The sequence below is a fragment of the Myiozetetes cayanensis genome, unplaced genomic scaffold, assembly GCF_022539395.1.
Source record: "Myiozetetes cayanensis isolate MyiCay16 unplaced genomic scaffold, myiCay2020 scf23, whole genome shotgun sequence".
NCBI classification, from domain to species: Eukaryota; Metazoa; Chordata; class Aves; order Passeriformes; family Tyrannidae; genus Myiozetetes; species Myiozetetes cayanensis.
The window spans coordinates 1,225,743-1,243,282 of record NW_026087445.1 but is presented as its reverse complement, the minus strand read 5'-3'; the positions used below and the strand labels follow the sequence as shown (position 1 = coordinate 1,243,282).

The 17,540-nt window shown below is 50.3% G+C and overlaps 1 protein-coding gene across 4 annotated transcripts in view; it reads right to left on the bottom strand.

The window, feature by feature from the left end:
- The window catches only part of NSMF (NMDA receptor synaptonuclear signaling and neuronal migration factor), a 47,684-nt gene that overhangs the window by 29,459 nt on the left and 685 nt on the right, over positions 1-17,540 (bottom strand). For all 4 annotated transcript variants that reach the window (XM_050319798.1, XM_050319800.1, XM_050319801.1 and 1 more), the window contains exon 2: positions 9,446-9,507. In XM_050319798.1, the coding sequence (XP_050175755.1) occupies positions 9,446-9,507 (62 nt within the window). The remainder of the gene's footprint in view (positions 1-9,445; positions 9,508-17,540) is intronic.

Below are 17,540 nucleotides of genomic sequence, written 5' to 3'. Positions count from 1 at the left end.
AGGCACAGGGTGGGATTGTTGGGGTGTCCTGTGCAGGGCCAGGGAGTTGGACTCAATAACCCTTGTGGGTCCCTTCCCACTCAGATATTCTGTGACATGAATATGACATGACAGAAATGCAGACAGACTTCAGGTGACAGGTGCAGCACAGCACCCCTGGCCAGCACACCACTGTGACAGCACAGCCCGTGGAAGCTGCCCTGGAGGAAAACACAGCAGCTCCCTTTGTAGGGTAGGAAGATGGAAAGGAGACAGGCCCATGAGTGCAACTATCTTTGGAGCCCACACACTGGATGAAGTGCCAGGAAATCTCAGCATTTCCATGGCAATTCCATGCATGAACCCAACAGTAGCTCCCACCCACCTGCTAATCCTTTTTTCAAGTGGCTGTTAATTACCTCTTACACTTCCCTTCAGATGGGAAGCAGCTATGGGGGACTGGCAAAAAGGCTCAGCAGGGAATGCATTATTCATGTGACTACTACCCCGAAAAAAATGAAATCATTAGTGTCCAGCACAGACAGCAGCACTTAAAACAGACACAGAAGGAAAACCCAAGCCTTCACTTCAGTAGATATTTAAGGAGTTACTGAGTCATGACCTGGAAGAACTCAGCCACGTTTTGAGGCTTGGCTGGATTGATAAATGGCCATGAAGAGATGAGGGAGGAAGAAACCTATCTCAGGACAAGACTGGTGGTGTATGAGTGACACGGGCTTTTCACTGCTGCCTTTGAAGGGCTCTTGTCACCCTCTCAGAAGGGCCCTCCCAAGCTGCAGACTGTCAGATTCTGAATCTGAAATCCATCCTGGATCAGGCTCCCATTGCCCAGGGCCTCTCCCCCTGCTCTGTTTGCAACCAAGACTGCCCAGAACTGAGCTGGTCCAGGGTGTCACCCTTATCTCATTTTTCTGCTTGAGACACGACTTCCTCCAGCACCACCAGGAGATAAACACATCTCTGGCCACTCTGCTCCAGGAGTGACTGTCAGGACTGCTCAGGCTTCCTAGTGAGGCCTCACAGTCTCTGGATACTGGAGCCAAGCAGGAGGAGACACTGCAGGAGTGCTAAAGAAAGAGCTGTGCCTGCTGACCTTGCAGCTGATGCTGTCTTTCCAGGCTTCCCATGAAGTCAAAAATGCATGTGTAGATGTAGTGGGGAACCATGCACCTCACTGATACTGTCCAGGTAAAACAGGAAAGGCAGGTCTCCTGCACAGAGATGGTGTGGACATCAGCACCTTTTCCAGGAGGAAAGCCTGATGGATAACAAGGGCCATTCCAATGGAAAAAGGTGCTCCACCAGCTGTCATGCAGCAGCTTGTCCACCCAGTCCTACCAGCTGCAGGACATAAAACAACCAGTGCAGAAAGAGCCCACAGGCTCCAAAGCCTCTCCAGCCACATTTCACCCCTCAAAGGGCAGCAGGTGAAGGGATCTGCTCTCCAGCACCTCAGCTCCTCTCCAGTTCCAAGACTAACTGTGCTCCAGAGTGGGCAAGACTTGGGAAAACACCACCAAGTGACTCTCCGAGATCTGCCAAGATCTGTGCCGGTTAACAGTGCCAAGCACACCATTTTTAAAATTAAAAACAAAGGCCAGTTCTCAGTACTCATCTCAACTTGTCAAACTTACTAATCTGTGTGGGCACAGTGACGCTACAGATTTCTCCACCAGCCCAGAATCGTGGCTGACAGCTGCCCCTGCTCCTCCTGAAATGAATACTAGGATGGAAGATGCACAGCCTCCTCAGAGCAAACACACAGGAGTGTCACCTTCCCTCACACACTGACAGCAGCACAATTCAGAGATCTGACAACTCCTGAGCTCTGGGATCTGTGGCTAAATGGAAAAACGAAGCCCCCGAAGCACAGTATGTCTGAAAATGGTGATGATCACAAGTGCAAAGGGACCAATTCCACTCTCTGTTTTATAAGCACTGAGGCCTGTTCAGCCCCATAAAATTTACAGATGTGCAAGTGGAACAGGCCTGGCTTCATGTAAAAGTCAGGTTTTTTACTGAAATCCTGGCAGGATTACAATTCTTGACCAGATATATTTGACATCAACTACCTGTTTGATTTAGCATGCAAAAGATGAGGACAATTCTTTCTTCCTACCTTATTTGTCCCTTCCTCAAGGTTTTTTCATTTGTACTTATGTAGGAGTTTTCATGATTTACACTACAAAAGGCTGCCAGCACACCAATGTTCTTTCTTTTTGTGAAACAACTGGATAATTCTTCATTTTCATTCAATTTAGCACCTTCAGTAACCACACACTGAAGAAACAACTTCATATGCAAAGGGAATGTGAAGCTTCATTCCAGACTTGTCGTTAATAAGGAATTTATCTACAGCAAAAAAGCCAGTATGGAAGGAAAAGAGATTCAAAAATCCATCATAATGAATTATTGGCTGCTAAAACCGAACCTGCACCATTTCAGGAGCAAGTCTGGGCGCTCACATACATGTGAGGTCACACAAACAGGCAGCCCCAAGATGTGAGCAGTGACCCTTTCTGTGCTTGCAGCGAACTGGATGCAGGTGCCACCTGCCTCCACTGTGGCATTTTAAGTTAATGGTTTGCTCCTGACAAGAAAAAAAGTCAGGCTGGTCCAGGAGTCAGTCCTGAATTAGATCTGAGCCACAGGGATGTGAGGGGTGAGACAGAGGGACACTGAGGGGAGTTCAGCAGTGCCTGGCAGTCAGCTGCAGCAGGCTGCTGTTAACACCCTGTGCCTGGTGACTGCTGCTCCCCTCATCTCATTGTCACATTGCTCTTGTCACTTCTCCCACTCCCAGCTGCTCCATCCAACTGCCACAGCAGCCCAGGCCAGCGGGATTCAGGACTCCTGGCACAGCTCCCTCCTCTCCAGCCACTCCAGGGAATCTGGCCTGGGAATGCCTCTCTCTCCACTTGCCTTCAGCAGCAAAGACACCTTTGTCTCACACAGCTGCAAAGCTACTTGGGACCAGACAAATCAGGCTCCTCAGATGAGTTTCTTTCCATCCAGATTTCTGCTCCACACGGGTTTGTTGTGCCTGAGATACTTCACAGCCAGATGAAGGGAAGGAGACCAACATGCTCTATCTGTAGATCATGAGTCTGCTGGTAACAGAAACATCCAAATGGTACTGTCATCACTTCCCTGCCACCTGGGCCGAGTCCAACAGCCTGTCCAGAGCCCAGGGGCTTGACAGCCCAGTCCTGAGGGCCAACCCACTTCTCACCCCCCTTGTCATTACTTGAACAGATGTTTTTTTTGGCCTCATTGCTCCTGTCTGACATTTCTTTCTTCCACTTCTACACAGCACTGCCCACCACAGTCCCCAGGGCACGTGTATCACCAAAGACACTGCCAGCACTGATAACCTGTGCTGGGGAACTGGCAGTATCCTGGAAAAGAGACAATCCACACTTTCAGTACATGTAGTTCCCAATAACTAGACCCTTATTAGACACTTACAATACATCTTTTCTCAGTCAGTAACTCCAACCTGAGCACTCGCTCTGACCCAGGGAACTGTGAAACGACTTGGGCTGTTTTTCTTTCACTGTCACCACGTTCCTGCAGAGCAGGGAACATGTTGGGACCAGCCCCAGCTGACTGATGTCCATCCACAACTCACAGAGCCGAACTCGCCTCTGCTGCAGACTGCCTTGTAACCCCGTGGGATGAGAAGTTTATAAATCAAGGCAGAACATGGCCAAAAGGCACAGACAGAAGCACCAAATTTATTCCTGCATTTAGCAGCTAAACTGATGATTAAAGCACCTTAGATTTAAAGCTTCCGCTCCAGCATCAGAAGCAAAGCGGCAAAGGGGAAATCAGATAAACCCTATTAAAAGAACATCTGTCATCTCAGCAAAATAAATTTCAGAGAGATGGTTCTCTCTTCCCTGCTCCACCTCAGCTGGATCTCTCTGGACCTGATGTTTATGGTACCAATTTGAAATGAAAGAACTGACTTGGCCATTGAAGATGAACGGGGAGATTTTGGGTGCACAGTTTATGGCCCTGCAGCACCGCTCACAGCAGCAGGAATGAAGTTAATGCTGGTTTTATCTTACACCCAGAGGAGTCCAGGTGATCAGTGAGGAGAGCAGAGACCATAGAAACTATTCAAAGTGCACAGCTGAGCAGTTTCTCTTGCAGTCTCAGTTCTGGGACCTCCCACATGCCTGTCCCTGCCCCTCGGGTGTGCTCCTCCACTCCCTCATCAGAGCCCTAATGCAGAGCTCCCTACCGTGCCCTTCCCAAAGCTGCTGAGCCCCAGTGGGACCCCCCAGCACAGGGCTGGCAGCCCACCTAGCTGGGCTCAGGGCTGAGGTGTAGCCAAGAAACAGGCATGGGAAAAAAAGGGAAACTTGTTCAAAATATTGAAGCACGAGGCAGGGATCTAAAAATGGAGATACGACAAAAAAAAGGTCACAGTGGCATTTCAGTCGTGCAGGAGCTTCAGGGTCAAGTGAACAGAATCACTGAATCCCAGAATAGCTGGGGTTGGGAGGGCCCTCTGGGGATCATCCAGTCCAACCCCCTGCCAAGGCAGGGTCACCCCCAGCAGTGACACAGGAACACATCCAGGTGGGTTTGGGATGTCTCCAGAGAGGGAGACTCCACACCCTCCCTGGGCAGCTGTTCCATGCTCTGCCACCTCCCTGGAAATGAGTTCTGCCTCATAATGAGGTGTTTCAGTTGTGTTTTAGTTTATGGCCATTGCTCTTGTCCTGTCGCTGGGCACCACTGAACAGAGCCTGGCACCGTCCTCTTGGCATCTGCCTTAGAGATATTTGTATGGATTGATGAGATCCCACTTGAGTCTTCTCTTCTCTAGACTAACCAGGCCCAGCTCCTGCAGTGTCTCCTTGTGTGAGAGATGCTCCAGACCCCTCATATCTTTGTGACCTCTGCTGGACCCTCTGCAGTAGCTCCTTGTCCTTCCTGATCTGTGCATGATGATGTGCACAGTGTTCACTGTGGGTTACCCAAATCCTGACCACAGCCCTGCTGTGACTGTACTGGGCCCCACGACCCCACTGCTCCCGAGGAAGGAATGTCACACACCTCCCTGCAAAGCCACAGGGAAGAGGCAAGGGCTGCTTCTGTAAGGGAGCTGCTCTGAGAAACCACAAGGTCACTTAGCTATGACAAAATGGTTCCAACTGGTCTTCTGTGCTCAAATGGGCCTAGAAAACAAACAAACTCCAGATAGTACTGACATAGTGTCTCAGAGGTGAGTAACCTTTTAGTCTGGCCTCTAACATTAATGTGAACAGATGAAATTGTTACGGTGAGACACGACCCAAAGGAGCAAGTGGCAGCTCCATCACTGGCCTCAGCATCTCCATGGAAACACTGTGACCTACGCTTTCACTCCCTTTATAGGCCAGCAACACATTCCATGGCAAATTTCAGGATACACCCACACCATAATTGCTCTGGCTTATGCTGGAAGTGGCCTGAAACCCACAGAGATGAGGCTTCACATCCCTGCTCTGCCCTGAGCTCAGGACGCCTACAGCCCCTCCAGAGCACAGGCTCTTTCTAGAAAGGCCACCCCCACTGCTCAAGGCCACCTCATCACACTGGGAGCAGGGCCAGGGGCACTGCTGGCCCATCCTGGGGACAGGGCAAACATCCTCTACACAAAAAAGGCCTCCTTGGTGCTTACCCTGCACCAGGCTCCACGGGCAGCTCCACAGCCTGACCAGGGGCAAACTGCAGGTCCCTCAGAGCACTGCACAGCTCCAGCTTCACTTCACGGAGGTACAGAAAGCACAGCTCGCAGGTTGTTTTAGCCTGAAGCACCTACAGGGCCTCACACCGGGTTCTCTCCAGCCCCAGGCCGGTTCTGGCAGCGTCAGGAGGCTCCTCTGGGTGTGGCTGCTCCTCAACACACACTCCCAGCCTCTTCAGAGGCAGCCAAAGCCCAGGCTGCAAATACCATGGGTTGACCCGGCGCAGGCTCTGCACCTGGGACAGGTGTAACATGCTTTGTTCCTGCCACCCCTCCCCACTGTCATTTGGCTCACAAGTGCCCTCTTCTCCTCACACATCGCACTGATGACTGAAACACGAGGCAAAAACAAAGGAAAGACATGAAGATGATCTTTTTTGAGCTTAAAAGGAAGCTTGTTGCGGTTTCAGGTAACCACCCCTTTGGTTTGTACTGATGCAAGCCAGTGGCCAAGCTGTTTTGGCAAAAATCACATCAAATTTGGGTCAAAATCAGTGAGGTAGCTCTGGCCCATGGCCCATCCATCACCTCTGCTGCACAAAGCACACCTTATATCTACTGGGGTCTCTCCTTTCTCTTGCTTCCAGAGCCTTTCCCACTCATCCTGCCCAGAGCAGTCAATCCCAGGGCAGCCCAGAGCTGCATCCCACAGCCCTGCACTCACAGCAGCAGCAGCAGCAGCAGCAGCTCCCTCCCAACAACCCCAAAACTGCCTGAGAAAAAAGTAACAGGAAAACAACCCACACAGCTCCCTCTCTTTCCTCCAAGGATCACTGTGTCTGACTCCCAGCTCACTGGCATGCATCACTGCTTCCCCAGGCAGGAGGGAGCTTCTCAAAGGCTCTGCTTGCTGTCCTTTTTAATATCGCTGCCCTGGGTACCTTCTCCTCTCACAGTGTCAGTACAAGGAGATAACAAAATCTAAACCATTATCTCAGTGTGGGGCCTCTGACATCTAAGTTGGGAGAAAGGAACTGTCCAAAATTCCATGAGCTCTGGTGACACTTTGAGAGGTTATTTCTTCTGTGCTTTGTCCCCTGCAGCCTTTTTTACACTTCCACAATGTTTCAGTCCTTTCCTCCTACACTAAAACCATGCCCCAGACAAGATGGAAAGTCTTTGGAAGGTACCAGAAAGATACAAAAGAAAGCAAGGACTCAGCACAAATAGACTCTGTGGTGTGGAAGTCACCACTGAAGAACAAGCTCCTTGATCAGTTGTAGAACGTGATCCTATGAGGGATACAAAAGCCATTAGACCATTTCCTTTCCTTGGAGTCAAGGGACTCTAAAGATGAAAGAAGTCAGAGCAAAATGGACAATCCTCAGAGAACAAAGTGCAGCAGAAGTGGAGCAAGCTGGGGCAGTGTCTGCACACTTGGTATCTCCCCCAGGTCGGTCTCCTGGGGCTGGATTAGCAGGTAAAGCAGCAAAAGAGCTGACAGCCCAAAGACACACACCCACCTCATTTTCTGCATGAGGATTGCCCTCTGCAGGGAGAGGGTTCAAGCTCCTGGATCCACAGAAGAGCAGGATCCTTCCCTTCCCTTCTCCCTCCAGGCTTTCAGCTGTCCCTCTAATGGCTCTACCACCTTCCTGCTCCTCAAAAACCACAACTGAGAGTTAATCCTACAGCTCCACCACTCTGCCCAGCCAAAGGTGCAGCCTTCAGAAACTTGCACTGTGATCCCATGACAGAATCTCTGCAGGAAGCAAAGACATGACTTCCCTGTGACTGGACTAGTGGGATGAATAAAAGGGAGCCAAATTTTCTACTCTCAACATATTTTATAGGATAGCAACCTTCCTACCATGGTTATTTATACAGAAGTGTTACAGACTGTGTTAAATTATACACTGCAGGATTTCAGAAGATGACTTAAAAATGACGATTCTTCTCCCCCCCAACCCCCCTTTAGAATTTAGAGTAATTTCTAGGGAATTTTTTTATTTCCAAGTGAGTACTTGAGGATCCCATAAGTATTGTGGTATTTCCATGTGTACCTCTCACAGCTTGATTCTTGCCTGTGGCAACTAAATTCACTTGGATTCAAGACAATCTCAAGCTTGACACACCAAGGGGCAGTGGGTGAAAAGGCTTCCCTGGAGAGCTTAGGGATGTGTAACAAGCACAGAGGGGGCTGAAATGGTGCTCTGGGGAGCCCAACACATTATCCAGGAGTCACATCAGCTCCACTTCCATGTTCTCCTTACCCACAGTCCACGAGGAACAAGCAACCAGGAGCACCCCTAAGGCTGAGTAAACAACAACAGCTTTGTAAGTGCAGTCAGAGAGGCTCCTGCTCCTTGGACGTGAGCAGAGCTCCCCAGCCCTCAGGCACCTGAACAAACCTGCAATTGTCTCCATCAGGGATTCCCTGCCTGGCCTCAATGTGACCCCACAGGTGCTATGAGGGCACTACAAAGGGAGCAGGAGCCACCACTTCTCCCTGTTGGAAACTGGGCTGGGAGGCTGCAAAAAAAAAGGCCCAGCAAAGACTCCAGCTGGCAGGAACAGCTGCAAAATGGCCACGATGGAAGGATGGTTTTGCCACCCTGGGAAGCTCCTGCCAGCCTGTCTGTCCAACCCTCCCTTCCTCCTCTGCCTCCCAGACACTTCATCTCAGCTGCACTAAACCCCAGCCTTTCCCCACCCTTCCCTTCCTACCACCACGGGCTGTTCTTAGACCAAATATTGTAAGTAAAGTGTCACTGGAGTTCCTCATGCCTGAAAAACATCCAGGAAAATTGCAGTACGTTGTTTTAGATCCCTTCCATTCACAGTGTTAGCACAACTCAGCCAAGGACAACTTGAAGGTCATTAGAACAGATCCAAGAAAAAAGGCAGGGACTCATTCAGCTGGCTGCCACAGACTAGTGTGACTGGGCTTGCTCTTTCAGCAAGAGGTTTAAACACACACAGAAATCACCTAAAATTACAACACCACCCTACATCACGTTCTGTTTAATAACTTTATCCCCTGCAAAACAGTTCAACAGTACAGAACAATCTGCTACTTATTCACATAGGATTTTCTGTGGATTCCACAAGATTTTCTATAGACTTTTTTAGAGAATGTATTGTCTGCAAAATATTTTCTTTCCTCACAGAGAAGGCAGAGCCCTGCTAGAAGTCGAGTGAGTTTCTCTTGTGCTCTCTTGCCCATCAAGTAGAACTCATCATAAGCTGATGGGGACAATACCTTGCATCTAAAATACTGACACATTAACTGGCTGATGCCCTCAACTGGGCAACTCTCAGTTTAACCCCTGTGGAAGCAAACCCTGGGAATAAATCCAGATGTTACCTTTGCCAGCAAGGACAGATTGCTGCACATACACTAAGCACACCACTGACCACACTAAAACTCATCTTTTCTTAGTCCCCAGTGAAAGCAAGACCTAGGAGTGACAAACCACTGCAGAAACCTTGTGCAGTGCTGTCACCTCCCAGCTGAAACTTCTCCCAGGGACATCAGCTCCAGGGGTGCATTTACCACAGGGCACTTGCCCGCTGAAAGTGAACTTGTCCCCACAGCCCACCCAGCACTGAGTCACCAAACTGCCTCTTCTCCTCGAGAGCGACTCCTGCTGAGCTCTCCCACCGACCCTTTAGGACAAATAAATGCACTGTGACTTTAGGGCTATCCAGCAGTAGGTGCATGCACACACGGACACGAACAAGGCACAGCAGTTCTCTTACCTGAGCCGTTCCTGCCTTCGGGGTGGTTTTGTGACAGGTATTCTCCAAAAGCCCTCGCCGCTCTGCGCGTCCCGGCAAAGGAGAGAGACAGAGATGGGGAGTGGTTAAAGGGCGAGGCAAGAAGGAACAGTTCAACACCAACACACTGCTGAGTTCCTGCAGCTGCCACTCCCTCAGCCCCAGGTGACACCAGTGCTAACTTGCTGCCACAGCAGTGAGGGCTTCCTGGCTACACAGTGTTCTGCTGGCCAGAGGGGGAAACAGAGCTGCACTAGAAGTCCAGGACTACGTTAGTCTTTACCTTCCCTGTTAAAATTGAAAACTAAAATTGAAATGCACCTGCATTAAATCTGGCCTTGTTTCTCTGATGCACACAGGAACTGGCTCACTGTCTTCAACCCCCTCCTGGCAGCTCACAGAAGGAGGAATCTCCATCCCAGCACCAACCACCTCTCCAACCTCCTACTCAGGTCCTGAGTGCTCCCACCCGTGAGCTGCAAGAGCCTAGACACGAATGCTAATGCTCATTTTAACCACCTGCACCCCAAGTTCTCAAGCACCAACTATGTCAGTGATTGGATTACTGGAGAAGCTTATTTGAGAGACACCCACAACTACCCCAAAAAGCAGTTCCTGGTTCTCTGATGGATTGAGGTCCCGTGGATGACCGAGATTTTATTGGAATATATTAAGAACCAACGAAGCAGGGGGAGCTCAACCCTTATCACACATCAAGGCCTACGTAAGAGAGCAAACCTATGAATATTCCAACTAGGGAAAAGCTTTCTGCTTGCAACCTACACAGCAAAGGAATCCTTGGTCAAGGCATGCATTCCCTGGAATACAGTAATCTCCAGACTCCAACTGCCAAGGCTTTTGTACAGTCCTGCTGCAGTGCTTGTTATTCTGTACCCAGCAGACCTGTGACTCAAGAGAGCCAACACTAATGCCAGCTTTTCCCCAGCCATCCATCTTCCCCAGGTTTGTACAACAATCTCTCCAGGGTCTGCAGCCTCACAATCAGGCTGAGTTGCTGATGGGCCTCACAAAGAGGGAGGTGAGACAGCCACCCATCTCCTTGGCAAGCCACGCCAACAGACCCAGAGCCCACCAGCACAGCAGCATCTCTTGGGAAGGAGACAAGACTTGCTGCACCAAGGGAGACTGTCCACATCAAGGTACCACACCCACTGTCCTCCTCCTTCAGACATTCTCAACCTCAACATCCCTCTCCAGTTCAAGCTGCTGCAAAAATCTCCTAAGGGCCACTAAATATCTAAGTGGAAAACGGCTTTGACCTCCAAAACAACCTTCTGCTTTGCTACCCGACGCAGCAGCAAACCCCAACTTGTGTTGCCACTGCTTTTAGGCACCTCCTCCCAAAGGGGAAAAATTAACAAAGCTGGAACGCACCTCCCAGCACGACTCGGGCTGGAGGGAGCGGGAAGTCCATTTGTCATCCTGAGCCGGCAACGCGGGATCAATAAGAACAATGAAGAAAGAGTAATTTAATCTCCCTGGGACTAAATTTCAGCACAGCCCAATGCAAAATGCTTTGGAGCAGCACAGCTGGAGCTGTGCAAGAAGCAAGGTTTAAGCTTCTGCATCTTTACAGACTAACATCCAGCGCTGAGCTTTTCCCTGTTTCTGGATCCTCACCTGTCCAGTCCCAGGCTGTACCTTTGGACACTCATTTGGGGTGGCAGTTGCCCAAACTGTCCTCCTCAGTGCCTAAGCACACCTAGAGATGGTCACACAGAGGCTCTGTCACAGGGGGAGCTGTACAACCATCCCACAACCCCCACTACAAACAACAGAGGGATGATCATCAAGGTTCACCCAATCCAGGAGGAAAAGCAACTCATGGATGTTCCCTCCACCAACCTTTCTGTCCGGGCAAAAAGCAGGACTTGGTCCCAGGACAACAAACAAATGCAGAGTTGGGAGCTGGAATGTGGTTAATTTGGGGCAGTAGTTGAGCCACCATTACTGGAGGGATTTAAAAGACAAGCAGATGTGGCACCTGGGGACACAGTTTAGTGGTGGATGTGGCAGCGTTCGGTTTGTGGTTGGACTCCTCAACCTCAGAGGTCGTTTCCAACCTAAATAATTCTATGATTCTATCATCAGGATATGCAGCTGCAAGAGCACTCCTGAGCTACTCCTGCACTCCATGGCAGAGGTGGTAAAGCTCAGCCAAAGCCCCAGCTGATCTGCACAGCATCGGCAACAGCCCAGCTTTGAGCAGATGCCTGGGCTCGAGACTTCCAAGATCCCTTCCACCAAGACTTCTGGGACTCCAAGGCTTCCCAAGGAAATGTCTGTCCTTGCAAGGCATCACCAACACCATTCACAAACGGAGCTCTTACACCCTTGGGAAAGACTCTGAAGCTTCTCTTTTGCATCAGCAGTTATTCTGTGTAGATAAAACAACAACGATCAAGTTCTCAGGTAATAATTTATCAGTGAGAGAACAAGGGGATTTACACAAAAAATGGTGAAATATGATGATAAAATGTAGTCTGTAGCTAGTTCAGAAGCTCCTAGATCATCTATCATTCTCTCCATTCATCTCTCTGCCGACGCCTGAAGCTGATTTGTCTCTCTGAAAACCTGAACCAACGCAGGCTCAAAAAACTAGTACCAAACACTTCCTAAGAGCCAGACTGAAAACTGGCTAACACAGAGCCAGAGAGAAACAATGCCACCCTCCATGGTGAAATGCTTTCCATGGTGAAAACAGTGTCACTCAGAGCAGGAGCCCAAGCAGAGAGGTGCTGCAGTGTCTCTAACCTCCCTCTCCTGTTTGCCCAAGCACACGAGGCAGGAGGGTGCAATCCCAAGTGCCAGAGCCCCCAGGGAACAGGCAATACCCAGACCTCTCGTGCAGGACAGAAGCCCAGTGGAGGAGCACAGGGCTGCTCCAAAGCCCTGCTGCCCTGCCCTGGCTGAACCTGCACTTCTGTCCCTGCCTTTCCACCCCCACAGCTCTCGGACCCCACAGGCCAAGCCAAGAGCAAACTCAGACACGCGGTCGCTGCTCTGCCCCGGCAGCAAACACGGCGGTGACGCCTGCACAGCACACTGTGCAACGGGGGGTTTCCAGCCAATTACACCGCAAACTTCAGGCTAATTATTTTGCCTATTATCTCAGTGGTTCTCTTCTGCATTCCTGCTTCCCAAGTGCCATCGGCTCCTCCTTGGCTGTGCCTCAGAGGATCTCCCACTGATGTCTGCACGTGCCCTTTGCCAAGGGGACTCTGATGGCCATGCTGATGGCTCCTTATGCCTGTTTTCCCCTTGCCAAGCCTTTTGTGTTCCTTCTCTGCCCTCACTGTGCTCACAGCCACCCCAGTTTACCAGCACCTGCCCATATCATTGCTGTGCCATTCCCCGCTCTCCTTGGCTACCCATTGGTTTCATCAAAATAAAGCCAGAGCAAAATTCAAACAGATGGTAGCTGCTCTGTTCATGCCATTCTTTTCTAACCCTTTAATCTACACCCTGTATTACCACAAGTCACACAATCAGACTTTTCTCCCAGCTCAGCTTTGCCTCCATTGTCATCAGCAATGGAGTTCAAGCCCCATCACACCGTCAGATGGCACTGGACACAAAACTCTTCAACTGGGCTCAGAGCAGAGACACTTTGGGATAATTTAGCTGGCCAAGGATGAAAAAGAAAACTTGTTTCACATAAATGAGATGAGCTGCAAGGTGCCTTAGAGCTGCACGGGCTGGAGAGCTATAACCCTGAGTGTATGACAGTGCAAAAGCTGCATACAAATGAGCAGGTAGTACTGAGAGGTTATCAGCTGATGACATGACAAGTTTAGCCCTGACTCATCTGCAGGTTCTCATCTTAGTGGCAGATCAGACCTGCATGTTACACAGTCAGCACAGCTTGATGTAACAGAAGGACATCGAGCAGGGACCTCAGCTTTAGCACGCTGTGCTGCCCAGCCTAAGCACAGACCAGCCTGCCACGGCCCCAGACACCACCAGCCCCTCCTGCAGCATTCCAGCAGAACGGCTTCAGGAGCGAGCAGGGCGGGCTGGGGCAGCACAACGCAGGCAGCAAAGGCAGCTGCCCTTCAGGGGGGCATTTTCAGTACTCACTGTGCGTCAGATGGCAGAGCTGGACCCGGCTCTGGACCAGAACTGCGAGAAGCGCAGCCAGTCTAGACAGAGATTTGCTAGAAGGAGCGAAGCCACCAAATAACAAAGAGCTCAATTACAGCGTGATAAGCATGGAATAGCCTTCATGTCTCTGAAATAATCACATCAGCTGGATAAAAGGGGCCTTGATGCACACTAGCAGCTATGAGAAATTGGTGCACGTAAATTTATGCAATCCACCAAACTGACACTGAACTGAGTGAAGAAATGTGGATTGAAACACTCAGAGAGACAGGAAAGACCTCAGATAACTCCATTTAGAGCAAGCTAAGCAAAACCTGGACTGTTCAAAAGTATTACATGGAAAAAATAAAGAACACCCACCACCTTCTTGTGCTCCTTCAGAAGTAATGCCCAGAGGAGCTGCAGCAGGAATCTGTTGTGACAGCAGCTGACAGTGCTGCATCTCAGGCAAACAGGAGACAAGAGACCTCCTGCATCATCAGGACCTACGTCCTCCTACAGCAGCAATCCCGCTCTTGTCATCAAGCAGAGAAGGGAACACCTCCAGCATACCCACAGTTAACAGCTCAGTCATTAAAGACTGTTGACACCTACGTTATTTAAGCCTAATAGTAACAATACCCTGAGGAAAATTAGTTTTCTGAAATATCTATGTAGAGAGATGGGAGCTGGAAAAATTTAATTTGAAAATTCTCACTCTCAAGGAAGGGAAAGTGAAGAATGTCAGCAACGGATCATGAAGTCCAAGACCCCACAGCCCTGGAGGAATTTAGTCACGAAGTTTGGACAGGAGGAGAGAGGAAAAGCAGGAAGAAGTTGAAAGAAAAAGGCAATCAAAGCATGAGAGAGTTCATACCACTCACCAGAACATTCACAGGCAGAAAAAAAGGATCTAGACTCCATGAAGAACCCCCCAGCCTAAGCCAAAAATCTCTCACACAGCAAGAAATCTGGGATAAGGAACATGTCCAAGTACCTCTGCACTTTGTCAGTGCAAAACCTACCCTTTCACAGCAACTAATGCCACTAAAGCCACTCTCCAGCCCTCTCTAATCAGCAGAGAGGGAGACCAAATCCTTGTATCTTTTTGGGGTATCTTGGACTAGATGCCGAAGTCCTGGACTTGGGCAAGATGAACCACACTCTCAACTCAAATATTTCCTGTGCTCACTACAGCAAGGAGAGATGGTTCTGGAACAGCCAGCAAGAGCCTCATGTCCGTTTGCTCGCACTGCCACGCTCTCCCAGAGAACAGCACACTCCAAAGTGGAGCTGTAGGAAAAGACTTCCTTTACTGCCCCATTTGGGGTGCCAGTATTCTTCTGTAGGTGTCAAGGCAGCAAGGGCAAAGAGAGCCTGTTTCTAAGGGTTCATCTGCACCCTTGGCAGTGTGCTGGGAAAGCCAAGGAGCACAGGTCAGACACCCCCTGACCCTGCAGGAGCCCGAAGCGCAGCAGCCCCGTCGGTCGGAGGGGGCAGCACCAAGGTCACGGCTCAAGGACGACTGCGTCATCCCTGCCCTCGGCACTCAGGAGCTGCACACAGGGCAATAAATGCACTCACAGGGAGGAAACGGCCCGACAGGGAGATCTCACAGCCCAGCACTTCGGATGAGATCAGAGCAGCAGCTCCAAGCTCAGCCACTGCCCGGGTGTGAGCGCGGAATCGGCGCAGGTCGCTGCAACTCCCTCGGGAGAGCTCGACTACAGAGACCCAAGCCAGCAGCACTGGGGGTGCTCCCCACAAGGCAGGCACGGAGCAACCGTGCTGTCAGTTTGGAAGAAGCTGTTTAAAAGACCTTAGCACACAACAAGCCGTGTGGAGCTTAATTAATTCTCCTGGGACAGGAGACTCCCCTGAGCCGCTCTGCAGAGGTTTTAATTTAACAATCCGGGGAGCCTGCACCTCCCGCTCAGATCCCATTATTCACGCCAGCAAACAAGCCATGCTCCTCGCTCAGTAAGAGTCAAGTGTGCACACAGACTCCATCCATTCATAATAAATACACATCAGTGGCCCCTTGGACTTGCGGAGGATTTCAGGAGATGATTTTTCTCTCCAAAGAAAAAGTCGTGAGAAATCTGAACAGGGCAGAGCTCAGGAGAGACAGACAAAAATCCCAGGGCACCTCTTTCTGCAGCACAGGAGCAGGATTCTACAGCTGCCTGTACCCACAGGGCACCTGATCATTGCAGCAGTGCTACCACACAGGTGACACAAGACCCAGCACTCGAGGGATGGACGGAACAGTCTCTGTAGCCTTATCCAGTGTCCTGCAGAGTCCTTGCTGTAGATAAGGACACAGGGAATACATGGGGGAGGATCCAGGGCAGAGCAGGGGGGCTGTGTGTGATGTGCTCTGGGAAGCCTGTAGGAAACCTTTCAGCAGGTGGGTCATCACGACTGGGGACATTCTAAGGGTGGCAGAGCCCACAGGAGGGAGGGGCTGAGCTGTGCATGGAGAGGCGGGATGGAGGCACATGGACAGCACCTTCTCCATGCAAAGAGGCACTGCAGGGAGCCCCTCAGCAGGTTCTCTGCCCTCCTCAAAGGAGGATTAGGCATTTCTAGCACAGGGCACCAACAGGGAGACACACAAAAACATCTGTCCTGTGCCGTGGTCTACGTGACCAGACACTCCTCAAGGACTTTATGTTCCCCAGCCCAAGTCCAGCTAACTTTTTTTAGTCAAGCCACCCCAATTCACACCAGCAAGAGACTCCTCAGGACTCCCACTCCCACATAACTGTACCTGCAGGATGTCAGTAGTTACAGCAGGTATGTAGGAAACCAGAATCCCAGAGGCACCTCCCAGTCTCCACACAATTGATACTACCCGAGTAGCATCTGCCCACCTTGGTGTAGGCTAACAAGTCATTACGTTCAAAACACATTAGTCGCTCCCAAACACCCACGCAGCCATTTGAAATCTTACCAATTACCGAATATGTTGTTTGTGTGACTGTCTAAATCCCGCTCCCAGAACCCCATCGCAGCAGTTATGGTGCTTTACGTGCCGTTTCTGTATATCCACCTGGCTGACGTCACCAAAAAGAATCCCACTTCCAAATCTCTGGATGCCACTGAAAGCACCCGCGTTTCCTTTACTGATTATGGGCAGGGTGCACCAAAACATGGGGAAAAGTTGCAGGCTCTGCCCAGGGAGCCTTCCCAAGAGACACTCCAGACTTTGAAGGATGGATTTCTTTACAACTCAAACAGATGGCAATATACAGACAGCTCCTAATCTCTTCAAGCCCCAAGACTTCTCCTTCCTCCCGGCACAGCAGAGATGCCATTAATGCTGAGTTACACAGAGAGGTGACTGAGATCCCTCAGCAACAGGGATCGCGTCCTACACATGACTCCGGGTTATTCTAAATGCAATTTTTGTCTGACACAAAGAAGGTGTTACATAATGCAGCTGAAAAGTTTATTTCTCCCCATTTTTCTCCCAGCAGCAAAGAGCTGGTGTAGATGTAGCAGCGACAGCGACAGACCTACCCCTTGGCACAGCTGTGCTGTAGGAGCAGCTAAAAAGCTGCGCCAATGCCCCCAGATAGTCACCAGATGATTTCTGTGACACTTGCACTGCAGCGTGGGAGAAGGGTCCTCTCCACCTACCTGGGCATTGTAGCAACCCTCATCTCTGACAGCTTTTTAAAGCCCAGTAAATTCAAGCAGCAAATCTATTTTCTAGGATCTCCCGTGTTCGGTACTGAAAAGCAGTGGGACTAGTCAGCGAGTGAAACGCTACGCTGTAGGACAAGCAATATAAAAGCAAAACAGGCACAATAGAGAACCCAAATCTTTTAACTGGTCCATGCAGTGGGCTCGGGACGCTGCCGGAGAGGGCAGACGAGGTGGGTGCAGATTTCCGCACGGCAGTTTTCCCATTCAAAGTGAAACGGGAGCCGCTGACTTTGCCCTCGGACACGCAGACCGCGTTTCA